The 13,042-nt window shown below is 44.5% G+C and overlaps 1 protein-coding gene across 1 annotated transcript; it reads right to left on the bottom strand.

Annotated features, from left to right (window-relative positions):
- Positions 1-6,774: 6,774 nt before the first annotated feature.
- On the bottom strand, positions 6,775-12,937 carry LOC147024000 (uncharacterized). The gene is made up of 5 exons (XM_085890133.1): positions 12,781-12,937; positions 8,161-10,353; positions 7,675-7,731; positions 7,062-7,572; positions 6,775-6,913 (listed from the first exon to the last, which is right to left on the bottom strand). The coding sequence occupies exons 1-2, from the start codon at positions 12,906-12,908 to the stop codon at positions 8,661-8,663; spliced, it is 1,821 nt and encodes a 606-aa protein (XP_085746259.1). The 5' UTR covers positions 12,909-12,937; the 3' UTR covers positions 6,775-6,913; positions 7,062-7,572; positions 7,675-7,731; positions 8,161-8,660.
- Positions 12,938-13,042: the final 105 nt, after the last annotated feature.

Here is a 13,042-nt window from a genome sequence, read left to right as displayed (position 1 = left end):
GGAAAATGGCTGTTCAAAGGCTGTTTTTCTTTTTTTATTTATTTAATTTTTGATCATAAAGTGACATTTGCAGGCAGACAGGCAGACAGACAAATTTAACCAATTGCTTGACCACACTTTTTGCTTTGTGTGCTTGGGTTAAAAAAAGAAGCTCACCAGACAGGTAGAAATGCCGATGGTTTAGTTCAGCCCATGTTGTGATCCAGGTTTCCTGAAACCAGGAACACATATGCAAACTAGAAGGGCATTCGTTAGAGTGCATACCTCCGCCACGTCATGCCTGATCCACGAGAACATATCGGACCCAATATATTTTTGAATTATAAGAGCACTGATTGGGATGGTTATGAGACATGCGTTGGTCCCCATGGGTCTGGAACTGTGAACTAGAATAGCACCAAGTTCTTTGACTTTGCAAGAAGTCATGGACTGAGGGTGGCTGGTTCATGGTTTCAGCGCCCACAAGCTCATTGCTGGACTTGGTTGTAAAAAGGCTGTTTTCAACGCTGGTGGTGGTGTGGCAAAGGGGATTGACCATGTGATCGTTGATGGTCCCTGGATCATGATTCAGAACTGCAGGGTCTACCGGAATGCTCAATTCCTCAGTACTGACCACAGACTTGTGGAAGCAACTCTGAAGTTGCAGCTTAATTCTGGGAGAATGGCACCATTCAAACCTAGGCTGGATGTTGGCAAGCTCAAGGATGAGAGGGTCATTGAGGAGTTTGTGAACAGGCTGAGTAGAGATTTGGGGGGACTGGGTGCTTTGGGGAATCCTGAAGAGTTGTGGAGTGCCTTCAAGACCACCTTCCTTGATGTTGCCGTTGGATGTCTTGGAACTCACCAAAGGGCGAAGAAGAATTTTGTGTCTCAAGGGAAACTGGATACCATTGACCAGAGTCACAGGGCCAGGCTTAATGGCAGAGCTGTGCTGTTCAGGGAGTTGAGGCATAAAACTTTACGTGTGCTGAGAATGGAGAAAGAGGCCTATGTGTGAGGAATCCGTGAGGGAGTAGAGCATCACCTGTGGTCAGGTGATTCTCATCCTGTTTACAGGGGAATTCGCACATTGCGTTCCTCCAAGCCAATCCCTTGGTGTACTGCATTTAGGGTGGAGGGGGTGGGCTTTTGACAGGGGAGTCCAAATTGAAGGCCCGCTGGGCTGGTTACTTTGAGCAGCTGCACCAGGCCGATCCACCAGCTGTTGAGGCATGTCAGGGGTGTTTTTATCCCCAATTGCTGATCCTCCAATCAAATATGATTCACCTTCATTTGTGGAAACGCAGGATGCGGTGAACCGGTTGAAACAGGGTGAAAGCTCTGTGGTATCCATGCTGAACTTCTCAAGGCTGGTGGAAATGCTGCACTCATGTCGTTGCACGCAGTTCTTTGCTTTGCAAGTGTTGCGGGCCGGGGGTCGGGTGAGAAGACCACGAGGTGGGGAAGCTATCTCTGTTCCCACCAGACTCCTCGGAATTGTAGGCCGTCGCACACAGATAATTCTGTGTCGTGGCGGGTCGCTTAACCGACAGTGGAGGCCAATAACTCAACCGCGTGACCTTGGTTCCTCCAGTCTTTGGGTTAATCGGGTTACCTAATTAGTCACGTGATTTAATCACGGGGGACCACGCCCTCGGTACGCCTTGTCCGAACCGGATCACTCTACCGGATCGGATGCAGCCGAGCGACACTGCCAATGACGCACCGGCTAAAAGGAACGGATCATTGGGAATAAAGTCCCGGCTAAAGTAGGATTTGGACTATGCTGGATCAATGGAAGAAAAGACAAAAACTAGCAGGGAACATTCCAAATAATGATTGATTATAATGGGCAGGGAAAGGTATGTGGCACGATCAAGGTATATTGGGGTGTGTTGTGCAGAGATGGGGGAGAGAGGTTGGTGCAGAAAATAAACAAGCAACTTACAAAAGCGGATACAGAGCAGACTTTACGTGAAAATAATAACAATAGTAATAATAATGATCTTCTGCAGTCTTACTTAAGCAGACAGGTGCCAGGATACACACACACATGCACACACACAGACACAGAAAACCCAATGAAGAGGTAGCTGGCGCGTCGTCTCTGGCTTCAACAACGCGTGTGGAGACCGTGTTCGTGAAGGAGGGGCTTGAGTGGAGAAGGGACGGAGTCCAGGGTGCATGGACGGAGTGGTAGGCGGGACCAGGTTTGCGGGTGGGGTCAACGTCGCGTGGGCGGAGACGAGGTGGCGGAGTCCAGGCAGCAGGAGGTGGGTCGTGGCGATGTCGACAAGGGCGAGGGGAGATGTGGAGTCCAAGCAGCAGGAGGCGGGTCGTGGCGATGTCGACGAGGGTGAAGCCAGAGCGAGAGAGAGGCGGAGAAAGAGAAAGGCGGAGGGACTGCTCCAAACTTTATAGGACTTGCACCGCGGGGGGAGGGGCCACCCTGAAGCGAAACGTCATCACCTGAATCGGGCATCTCTGATTGGTCCCGACTCCTCACGTGGCCCGCTAACTTTGGCCGGAAACCGCCTCACTTCGTTTCCGGAAAGGCCATCTCAGACAGCGGCAATACTCCACTCCGACCCCACGACATGACACGAATCGCCCACACCGAAATTGGCACGCGAATTGTCCCGCAAAAACCCCCGGGCCATGCCCCGCTCGGGTGTCCAACCAGCGCCGATCAACACGCCCGCTCCGTGCGTGTTGTGCCCGCACTGCACAACACTCCCTGGCCCGATTACAGCTTCGCTGGCCACAGAGACTAGAAGACGTTCACTATCCGTGGGGAATCCGCTGCTGCCAGTGAGGACCGAAGGTACATTGTTTTGGACAAATCCATGCATGTTTCACGAGCGGCGCACGTGTCTGCCTTCGAGCACATTCCATACAGTGCGCGTGGTTCGGCCATTACGCACGTGGTCAGTGCTCGCGTTCGCCCGATTCTGCTAGCGTATGTGCAGGCCAAACACCGATATTTGGTTGAAAAGGAACGCACCACTTTTACCTCACACACCCGCATCCCACCCAACGTGGCGTGGAGTCACCTTTATCGGCCTCCGTACGCGTTTTGTGCAGCGCGGGCGGCGTGCTGGCTGTGTTTCCTGTGTTGTGAAAAACACCATTCGTGCAGCCTCTTTAGAGGTATTCATTTGTATGCCTTTTTAATGCAACCGGCAATCTTCCCCAGATCATCGGAAGCTAGAGTCGACAATCCTGCACTGCTAAGTGCACTGTATGACTTGCTGCACACGTTGGGTTTAGGGCTCGCTTGGGAACGAGGGCTCTGCGCGGTTAATGCCTGCGCGTTATGGTTTCCTCGCAGTGGCTCCGCACACGCAGGCCTCCATGAGGGCCCACCTCACAGTGAAGGCGCACGTGACTCAGATTTACCTTAGAAATAATCAGACGAAAAGAAGAGTGGGAATGAAATGAAGAAAAAATGATGTAAGCAAACCGAGCTATGAGATCATCGCAACACACTCCCTTGTTGTCCCGTTAGACAAAAGGAAAGGGACTATCTACATGTATATTAATGGAATAACTGTCTTGGGGCCACTATCTGTTGGATGCATGCGGTTCCAAGAACCGCAACACAAGGAACACAGGCATCATCCCAACTGACTGGAAGTGGGGCCTTGTTGTCCTTCTCTGGAAAGGGAAGGGTGATCGCCAGGACTGCATCAACTACCGAGGGGTGACGCTACATTCCGTGCCAGGCAAGGTCTTTGCTCAGATAATTCTTGATAGGGTTCGCCACCATCTACTTGAGTTCCAGCACCCAGAGCAGTCAGACTTTACACCAGAGGTTAACGATTGACCGTATCCTTGCTCCTTTTCGGGGCCCTCGAGGTGCTGAATGAGGAGTCGGAGCCGCCGTGATTCCAGGTTTCCTTGGTCAAAACTAAGATCCAGGCCTTCAGAGACATCTTGGATGCTGTTATCTTGTCTGTACCTGTTTGTGGCGACGATGTTGATGTTACTGAGAGATTCACTGACCTTGGCAGTGATAGTCATGTCTCTGCTGGCTGTGAGCCAGAGGTGAACCCATGTCTGGGTCGGACCTAGGGAGTCATGGATTCACTGGATCATGGGATGTGGCACTACCGGTACTTATGTGGGAGGAAAGTCCAGGTCATCAAGTCCTTGATGCTTCCAGTCTTTCTCTACGGATGTGAAACTTGGACTTTGATCAGTGATCTGAGATGGATACTTAATTCCTTTGGTACCAGGTCTCTTCTGAGAATTCTTGGCTATCACTGAACAGATTTTGTGTCCAACGAGTGGTTGCTGAGAGAGACTCAAATGAGATTTCTTACCTGCATAGTCTGTGAGCGTCAGCTGTGGCTGCATGGACATGTGACTCGTTTTCCTGACGCTGATCCTGCTCACCGCATTCTCTCAGGAAGGGAGCTTCATGAGTGGGGAAGGCCAATGGGCCGACCACATACCTCGTGGTTGCAGCAGGTTGATTAACATATCAAGGAGATGAGGATGAGCCAAGCATCTGCCTGGGGGATGGCCAGCTGGAGGTCCTGGAGTACTGGCAGAAAGTGGATGCAGCAACACGCTTCTCCGGTGCATGCTCTCATACCTGACCGGACTTAGGTGATGATGATTGTGGTCAAGTTTCATCAAATTCGTGTTTGTAGTTTTGAAGAAGTTACCAGTGTTTACATAAAGCTGACTGACAATGCTTGTACATCACCTGGACAATTTTTGTTCCATGTGAGCAAAAAATGGCTGGCATAACGTCCAGCAAATATTACAAACAGGCTGGAGTACCTCGGGTTAGGTGATGGGCAGACACCCCCCCCCATCCTCCATTCCCAATGAGGGTGGGGAGCTGACTGATGATTTGTACTTGAATGTCTGGGCAAATCCACACCAAATTTTACGTATGTCATGGTTGCTAATGTAAAGAGAAGGAAAAGAGTTGGAATAGAAAGGATCCCTGGTGCGAGGAAGTGAAGGGACTGGGAGGTGGGGGTTTCCATATCCCATGGTTGGGGAATTTTGGAATTTTAAACTTAAATTTTTACATGCTAAGTCACTCTTTTGTGAGCAGCATTTAATTAAAGCAGAATAATCACGATAATGTCCTGATTAATTTGAAGTTTTTCTTTTTCACATGTAACTCCTGAATGTGTTTTTGATTTTGCATTGTACAACACACTGGGGTGGTACCCAGCACTGCCGAGGAAAAAAGCATTCACCACTTGAAATTATTTAAAAGAAAGTGGGTGTTTCAGGACGTGTTGTACATTGAAAAGCTTTGGAGTTATTGGCCTCTTGGTGGTTACTGTTTGAGTACTGCCTTACCCCACATCCCAATATTCACCTCATCGTGGCCTTTACTCTCAAAACGGCCTTCAAGGCCAACATGCGTTCATCTGAAACCTTGTCCAAATTCTAACGTGAGTACACCCAAAATTTTGAGTCTCTGGGTGCTTCGGTTCGGGAGTGAAAGAACAACAAAGAAATGTACAAACACTTAAAAATTTTAAGTAATTTGTAATTCCCTCGGAGCCATTTTCATAACAATATTTTAGACACCATTCCTTTGACTTGTACATTATATGATTTGAAAGGAGAAGAGATTTTAGGTTAACTTTATTCACAGGAATTAAAAATAACAAAATTCACAATCAAAAAACTCATCAACGTAGAATTTCCCGAGTCATCAAGGTGGAACTCGTACACTGGGTTATCGAGGTACAACTCGTACACTGGGTCATCGAGGTACAACTCGTACACTGGGTCATCGAGGTACAACTCGTACACTGGGTTATCGAGGTACAACTCGTACTCTGGGTCATTGAGGTACAACTCGTACACTGGGTCATCGAGGTAGAACTCGTACACTGGGTCATCGAGGTACAACTCATACACTGGGTTATCGAGGTACAACTCGTACACTGGGTCATCGAGGTACAACTCGTACACTGGGTCATCGAGGTACTACTCGTACACTGGGTCATCGAGGTACAACTCGTACTCTGGGTCATCGAGGTACAACTCGTACACTGGGTCATCGAGGTACAACTCGTACACTGGGTCATCGAGGTACAACTCGTACACTGGGTCATCGAGGTACAACTCGTACACTGGGTTATCGAGGTACAACTCGTACTCTGGGTCATTGAGGTACAACTCGTACACTGGGTCATCGAGGTACAACTCGTACACTGGGTCATCGAGGTACAACTCGTACACTGGGTCATCGAGGTACAACTCGTACACTGGGTCATTGAGGTACAACTCGTACACTGGGTCATCGAGGTACAACTCGTACTCTGGGTCATTGAGGTACAACTCGTACACTGGGTCATCGAGGTACAACTCGTACTCTGGGTCATCGAGGTACAACTCGTACACTGGGTCATTGAGGTACAACTCGTACACTGGGTCATCGAGGTACAACTCGTACTCTGGGTCATCGAGGTACAACTCGTACACTGGGTCATCGAGGTACAACTCGTACACTGGGTCATCGAGGTACAACTCGTACTCTGGGTCATCGAGGTACAACTCGTACACTGGGTCATCGAGGTACAACTCGTACTCTGGGTCATCGAGGTACAACTCGTACACTGGGTCATCGAGGTACAACTCGTACACTGGGTCATCGAGGTACAACTCGTACACTGGGTCATCGAGGTACAACTCGTACTCTGGGTCATCGAGGTACAACTCGTACACTGGGTCATCGAGGTACAACTCGTACACTGGGTCATCGAGGTACAACTCGTACACTGGGTCATCGAGGTACAACTCGTACACTGGGTCATCGAGGTACAACTCGTACACTGGGTCATCGAGGTACAACTCGCACACTGGGTCATCGAGGTACAACTCGCACACTGGGTCATCGAGGTACAACTCGTACACTGGGTCATCGAGGTACAACTCGTACACTGGGTCTCAGCTGAAGGATGCGAGGAGAAAAACAAAAGTGAAAGACAATGGAGTGCAAATGTGTTTGTACAGTAATTAAGTCACGCACGATAATGTACAGTGACGAAGTCGTGCACGATGTGATTAAATCAGGTCATGGAAGGTTGAAGTTCCCGTACTTCTGGAGACTGATATTTATTTTTTTAAATCTTTGATCAGCCGTCTGTAAGAGTCTGATGTTTCATCCTACATTCCTGGAGCTTGTACGACGGAGTGATCATTGATCCACTGCCAAACATCACATCTTCTTCTCCAGTGGCCGTTACTGAAACTTCTTCCTCCACACACACATCAACAAAAGGAAGTGAAAATCCCTCAATAGCATTGTCATCATCATCTCCATCATTATCATATCTTCCAACACAATCCTTGAAATATTATATCCTCTCAATTGTTTTCTGCATCTCAGTTAAATTCTCTTCTTTCTTTTATCTTCAATTTCACATCTTTATTTTCTTCATCAAAAACTCAAACTGGATTTTTCAAACAATTAATTTTAATGATCATCCAGGTGTACGCCATGATTTTGATACGGATACATTAACACTCATGCCAGACTTCTACCACCTGGAAGATTTGTTTGCTGCTTCTCTGGATTCGAGTTCAGCAAAATATTTGTCCTCAACACTTCTGAGGCACAGACAAAATGGGACATGATGCACGTGAAGAACATGTACTTTAGACAAAGTTTGGAATAATTTGTGATGCAAGACAAGAATCTTGGCAACTTACATTCCAACCGGTGGGAAGGTTTCAGGTGAGCAGGAAGGAGCACCTCTTCTGAGGGGTCTTTGGATAAAAAACAACAACAGAAATATGAAAGATTAAATACATTGATATCTTCATCGGTTTGATAACTTGTTCAGAAAAGGCCACAGAAGGAAATGCATGGAACAGGTAATCGATGAAAAGGTGAATCAGGTGATCTCAACCAATCCAAGGGAGTTCAAGTTCTTGTTGTATATTCTGCATGAGGATGACCATGTTAATAAGTTACCTTCCCACAAAAATCGAAATTACAATTATCTCCACAATTAAGGATATTCTTCTTCATCAAAGGAAGTATAAACAGCAATGTCTGTGAAAGACAAAGTTCCAAAATGAATTTCAACTTAATGTTTTAATCTTGGGGTTGGTTGTGTTTTTGATCTTGGGGTTGGTTGTGTTTGCACCCAGTGTGTTCACCCCACCTGTCAAAGGGTAATGAAAAGTTCTTACCTGTTGAAGGTCTTGAATAGCAGATGGCTTCTGTTGTTGCTGTCCGTCATCACGGTGAGGTTTCCGTTCAGGAGGGAGCCAATGAACAATGTAAGTCGGTGATGAATTCCTTTTCATTAACAATAAGACCCCACCATGGTTTTCTGCAGCTTTGGTACCTTCACGATAAAAATTCGGGTTCTTGTTCTTATTAAATGTAAAATATCCATCAGGAGTGAAATCCTATCCTTGTTTGTACTTTCGAAAAAGGTTTCGGTTTCAGCTCCGATGTGATCTTAGGTACAATCACTTGTTTGGAAGAGACCGTGTGTTGAAGGAAATTGTTTTTAACAGAATATACTCTGTCTTTCTTTTAAAGTGTGCAGCAAGAGGAGACTGTATTATGTGAGATGGGAGATGAGGAGGGATGGTCGTGATTTACGGAGATGAGGAGGGATGGTCATGGTTTACGGAGATGAGGAGGGGTGTTCGTGATCTATGGAGATGAGGAGGGATGGTCATCATTTCTGGAAATGAGGTTCACCCTTGGGCTTCTTCAGGAGGACGACTTTGTCTCCTTTAATTGTGTATCGCCCATTTGGGTCACTTTCTCTCTTTTTGTCAAGATCACTCAGCAGCATCTCCAGTGTTTCTCTTTGGAGCTGAGTGTAGTCTGGAGTGATGAAAATGTTTCTTGTCCAGAGAGAGGGATCCTTCAATTTCCGAATCTTTTTATTATTCGTAAGAACCTGATTCCGATCAGACTCGCATCTGAAAACAACTTTCATGGGTCTGAAGATGTTCTCAACATATCTTCCGATGCGGAAAGTCCGTTCAGGTTCGATCTCCAGGTTCATGGCTTTTATTAATTTTGCCACAGCCTCCTTGTCATGTTCACCTTTTCCCTCCTTCACTCCACGGAACACGAGGTTATTTTTGCGCCTTTCAATTTCCGCTCGTTCATCCTTGAGAAACTCAGACTGAGAAGAATGGTGGGTCTCCCGTTTGGGCGGCAATCGATGTACATCGTGCTGTTTCTGATGATGTAACTTGTCTGCACAGTGAGGCTTCGGTTGTTGTTGGAGGGCAACACTGTACAGTTGTTGCTGCTCCAGCCCATCATCACTGTGAGGCTTCGGTTCAGTCAGCAGTAGCAAATCAACATTGTCCTGTTTCTGCTGTCGCTCCTCCAGCCCATCATTCGTTCCAAGCACTTCTTCCTCGTTTTTCTCATCAAGCTTTCCTGCATTTTGTACTTTGTTCTCTCTTTCCAAGACCTCCTTCTCCCTTAACTCCACGTTATTTTTCCTATCCCTCATCTCTCGTTCTCTTACCATTAACATGAACTCTTTCAGTTTCCATCTAATTTCACATTGTTTTTGTTCTTCCCGGTGCTCTCTCTCTCTAAGACGAGTCTCTTCGTCCAATTTAAGCAGCCGGTACTCTCCATCTTTAAACTCCTCTCCTTGTTGGTGCATACGAAGCTGCCGTTTCTTTATCTCCTCATCTTTCCCATTCATGAATACTTCAAACACACCTTGTCGCTCCATCTCCTGTTCTTTACTTATCTGCAGGTATCGCTCCCGCTGCTGCACTCGTTTCTTCCACTGATCAATCTCGAACATTCTGTGTTCTACAAACAGCATTTTCTGATCAAGTTCTTTATTTTTGCGTTTTTCCCACATTCGGACTTGGAATTGCTCCTTTGCTCGTGTTGATTCTTCTTTCTTTCTCATCCTGAGCTCTTCTTCATTTTTCCTCTCCTGTTCATTCATTTTTCTCTGCTCATCTTCATTTTTCTTCCTCTGCTGTTCCTCCTCTCCTCTCTTCCGGTCCTCTTTCTCCTTTATCCATAATTCTTTTTCCAATTTCCGTTGCACGTCCTTTTCCAACAACTCGTGTTCCATTTCCCGTACAAACTTTTCTCTTTTTAAGAGATTTCTTTCAGTTTCGACAATCCGAGCCTCATATTCCTGAAGTTTTTCTTCCTCTGCTCGTAAAACCTTTTCTTTCTCTTTTTGATATTCCTCTTCCTCTTCTTCTTTGTCACCAATGTTCTGTTTTGCTATGAACTCCATTTTTTCAGTGATTTCCAGAACCTCCTTTCCTTCTCCTTTCTGAATTTCAGGGTGTTCGGTTTCCCGAACCTTCATTACCAATGGTGGATCGTCTTTCGATTCATTTTTCCGTTTCACTTTACATCGACATCGTAAACTGTAACAAAACAAACAAACATTCTCAGTTCAAGGTAAAATAAAGTATGACATCACATGTAAAGTATTGAACACATGGTTTTGTGAAACATAAACAAACATGTTCCACGAGTATTACAGTTCTGGAGGATACGGAATGTGGAACTTGCAGATATAACATAAACAATGTCCGAAGGAACGATGAATCACACTTGATTATTTGAAGAATCTCATGTAATAGTGGAGCATGTTATGAACTTTTACATTTGTTTTGCTGAAGAAGGAAATTGTGACTATTTTGTAAATTATGTCTGACTTCGCTGGAATTCCATTGGTAACATTTTTTCATGACATCATTTGATGGCCATCTTGGATTTAAAAATATCCGTTTCAGAAGTATTTTGTCCCACAACTTTGACATTGACCAACAAACTATTCCTTGGAAATCAACACTTTGTAGGTGAGTATTAGTTTATATTCACAAGAAACTTGTGTCACATGTGTGGGACATCATTCATATCATCATGTACTGGATATAAAAAAATTAAATTACTTCACTTGTTCATCATAGATTAAGATAATGGTAAATGGACTTTTTAAATTATTCACTATGGATCAAATTATCAAAGAAAGAGCTGCAAGAAAAACTGTCACTCAGTAACTATAAAGAGTTTTGAGGAAACTGTTTGTTAAAATGTAACAAAATACGGAGGCCAATGAGGAACAAGCATTTGGTGAATTGGGAAATGTACTGTATACACATTTAATAATAAAATCAATCTGAACAGAAAGGAAATCATCGTATGGAATCTATCCATGTCTTATCCTTTGTTATTTCAGCCAGATTGTTATTACAAAAACAAAAATCTCATTGTTCTTTCACTTGAATAATCATCAAATTCTCATGTTTCAGATTGTGTTATGGGATACATGATAGCATCTCCCAAAGAGCTCCTTTTCACCAAGGCAACAACAGATTTTAAACTCTGCTTGTATTTCCACACAGGTACTGGTGAAAAGCTTGTTGATACTCAATACAGAACCTTCAAGAAATCAACATTTGAAACGTTTCTTAAGTGTATCCAGAAAAAGACATTATTACAATCCAGAATTTGTGTGAGTTGGACAAAGGCTGATCAGAATCACAGCAAATGAGCTTCAAGCAAAGAAAGATACTTGACACAGAGATTGACGTTAAAAAACCGAGTCACCTGGATAGTGATGAAAGAACAAGAAGGATCAAACTTGCTGTTGCTTCACAAGACACAACTTCACTGACAGAGGACAACCCAGTGCTTCAGGATCTATAAAGCAGACTCGTTTGAACAGTACAATGTTTGTCAAATCAAAATGTGTATTTTGTTAACCAACCACAGATGAGGAAGAGCCAAAATTCCATGAAAAACTCCAGGAGGGCCAATTCCTGTTAACATGGGAGAAAACAATCCAAGAAATTGTAAACAGCCGTGGATATGATGCCTGGAAAGTTCGGCTTGCCGACGTGCTGTCTTCTGGAGATTTACTGTCTCGTGACATTCTGTACCAACACATGTCCCGCTTCACAAAAAAAACTGGGAAAAGTATATTCAGCGTCCATGTTGTGAAGCTAAATCACTTGAAATCAGGGTACCAATCATCCAGCCTCAAGATCATCAGGGTACCTCATGTATTGCCTCATGAGAATCAGAATCATAAGAATCAGAATCAGAATCAGAATCATACCCTATAAGAATCAGGGTACCTCATGTATTGCCACATACCGAGTTCTTCAGTGTTCTACAAGACCACGTAGATGAGGGGCAGTATATCGACATTGCTGGACTGCAGAAGTGCAGATTTTTCATGAATTACAAGACAGAGTTTGTTGGAACTTTCATCGGTTTTTTGACACACAGGTTACTGAATACACAACTATAATTACAAATAGTTTAACCAAAGTGAAGGCTTACCAAAGTTATACTCGACCTGTAAATGACCAATGAGGAATTTACACCAAATTTAACTTTGATTAATACAGCAAAAGTGGGTTTGTTCATCACAACCATTTTGAAATCCAAGATGGTCACCATCCATAACTTCAAGAAGATTAAAATTGTGTGTTTTTAACTTCTTGGCATGATAAATGTCGGTATTGCCACCAAAACAGACTTCATATGACATCAGAGCCTGAGTTATTCTGAAATTTGGTGGAACATGGTGGCCATTTTGAAATACAAGATGGCCCCAAAATATTGGATGAAAAACATTGTTAACAATGGATTTTGGACACCTTGTCATCTCCTCCAGCAATAAAACAACATATTCTATATTTGGCAAAAATAACTTCAAGCCCATATAATCCAACATAACATCAAACACAGTAAACTCGTTTAAAATATTTGAGTGATCTTGTTCCCTCGTGGATGAAGACTTGATAAATATTAATGAATAAGTCACTTGTGTTCTTTACCAGTGAATGCAGAGCTTTCTTTTGGGGCTCCTCTTCTTGTTGAACCAACGTGACGGATCAAATGTGATCAGAACATAAAACAAAAGGAAGGAAATCGCGACAAACGCGATGTCGCGAACCACAGACATCCCTCCATCCTCAACAGCATCATTCTGGATAACCTATGGAAATGGACAAGGGCAGGGGTAGGAGGAATGTTTATTTCATTTAAAATTAAAATGAACAATATTTTTACAATTATTTTACAAAACCCACAAGTTCA

The sequence above is a fragment of the Eptatretus burgeri genome, chromosome 7 (assembly GCF_056783735.1).
Source record: "Eptatretus burgeri isolate ZD-2024b chromosome 7, Ebu_testis_v1, whole genome shotgun sequence".
NCBI lineage: Eukaryota > Metazoa > Chordata > Myxini > Myxiniformes > Myxinidae > Eptatretus > Eptatretus burgeri.
Note: the sequence above shows the minus strand (reverse complement) of the source record. Positions and strands in the feature narration are given on the sequence as shown.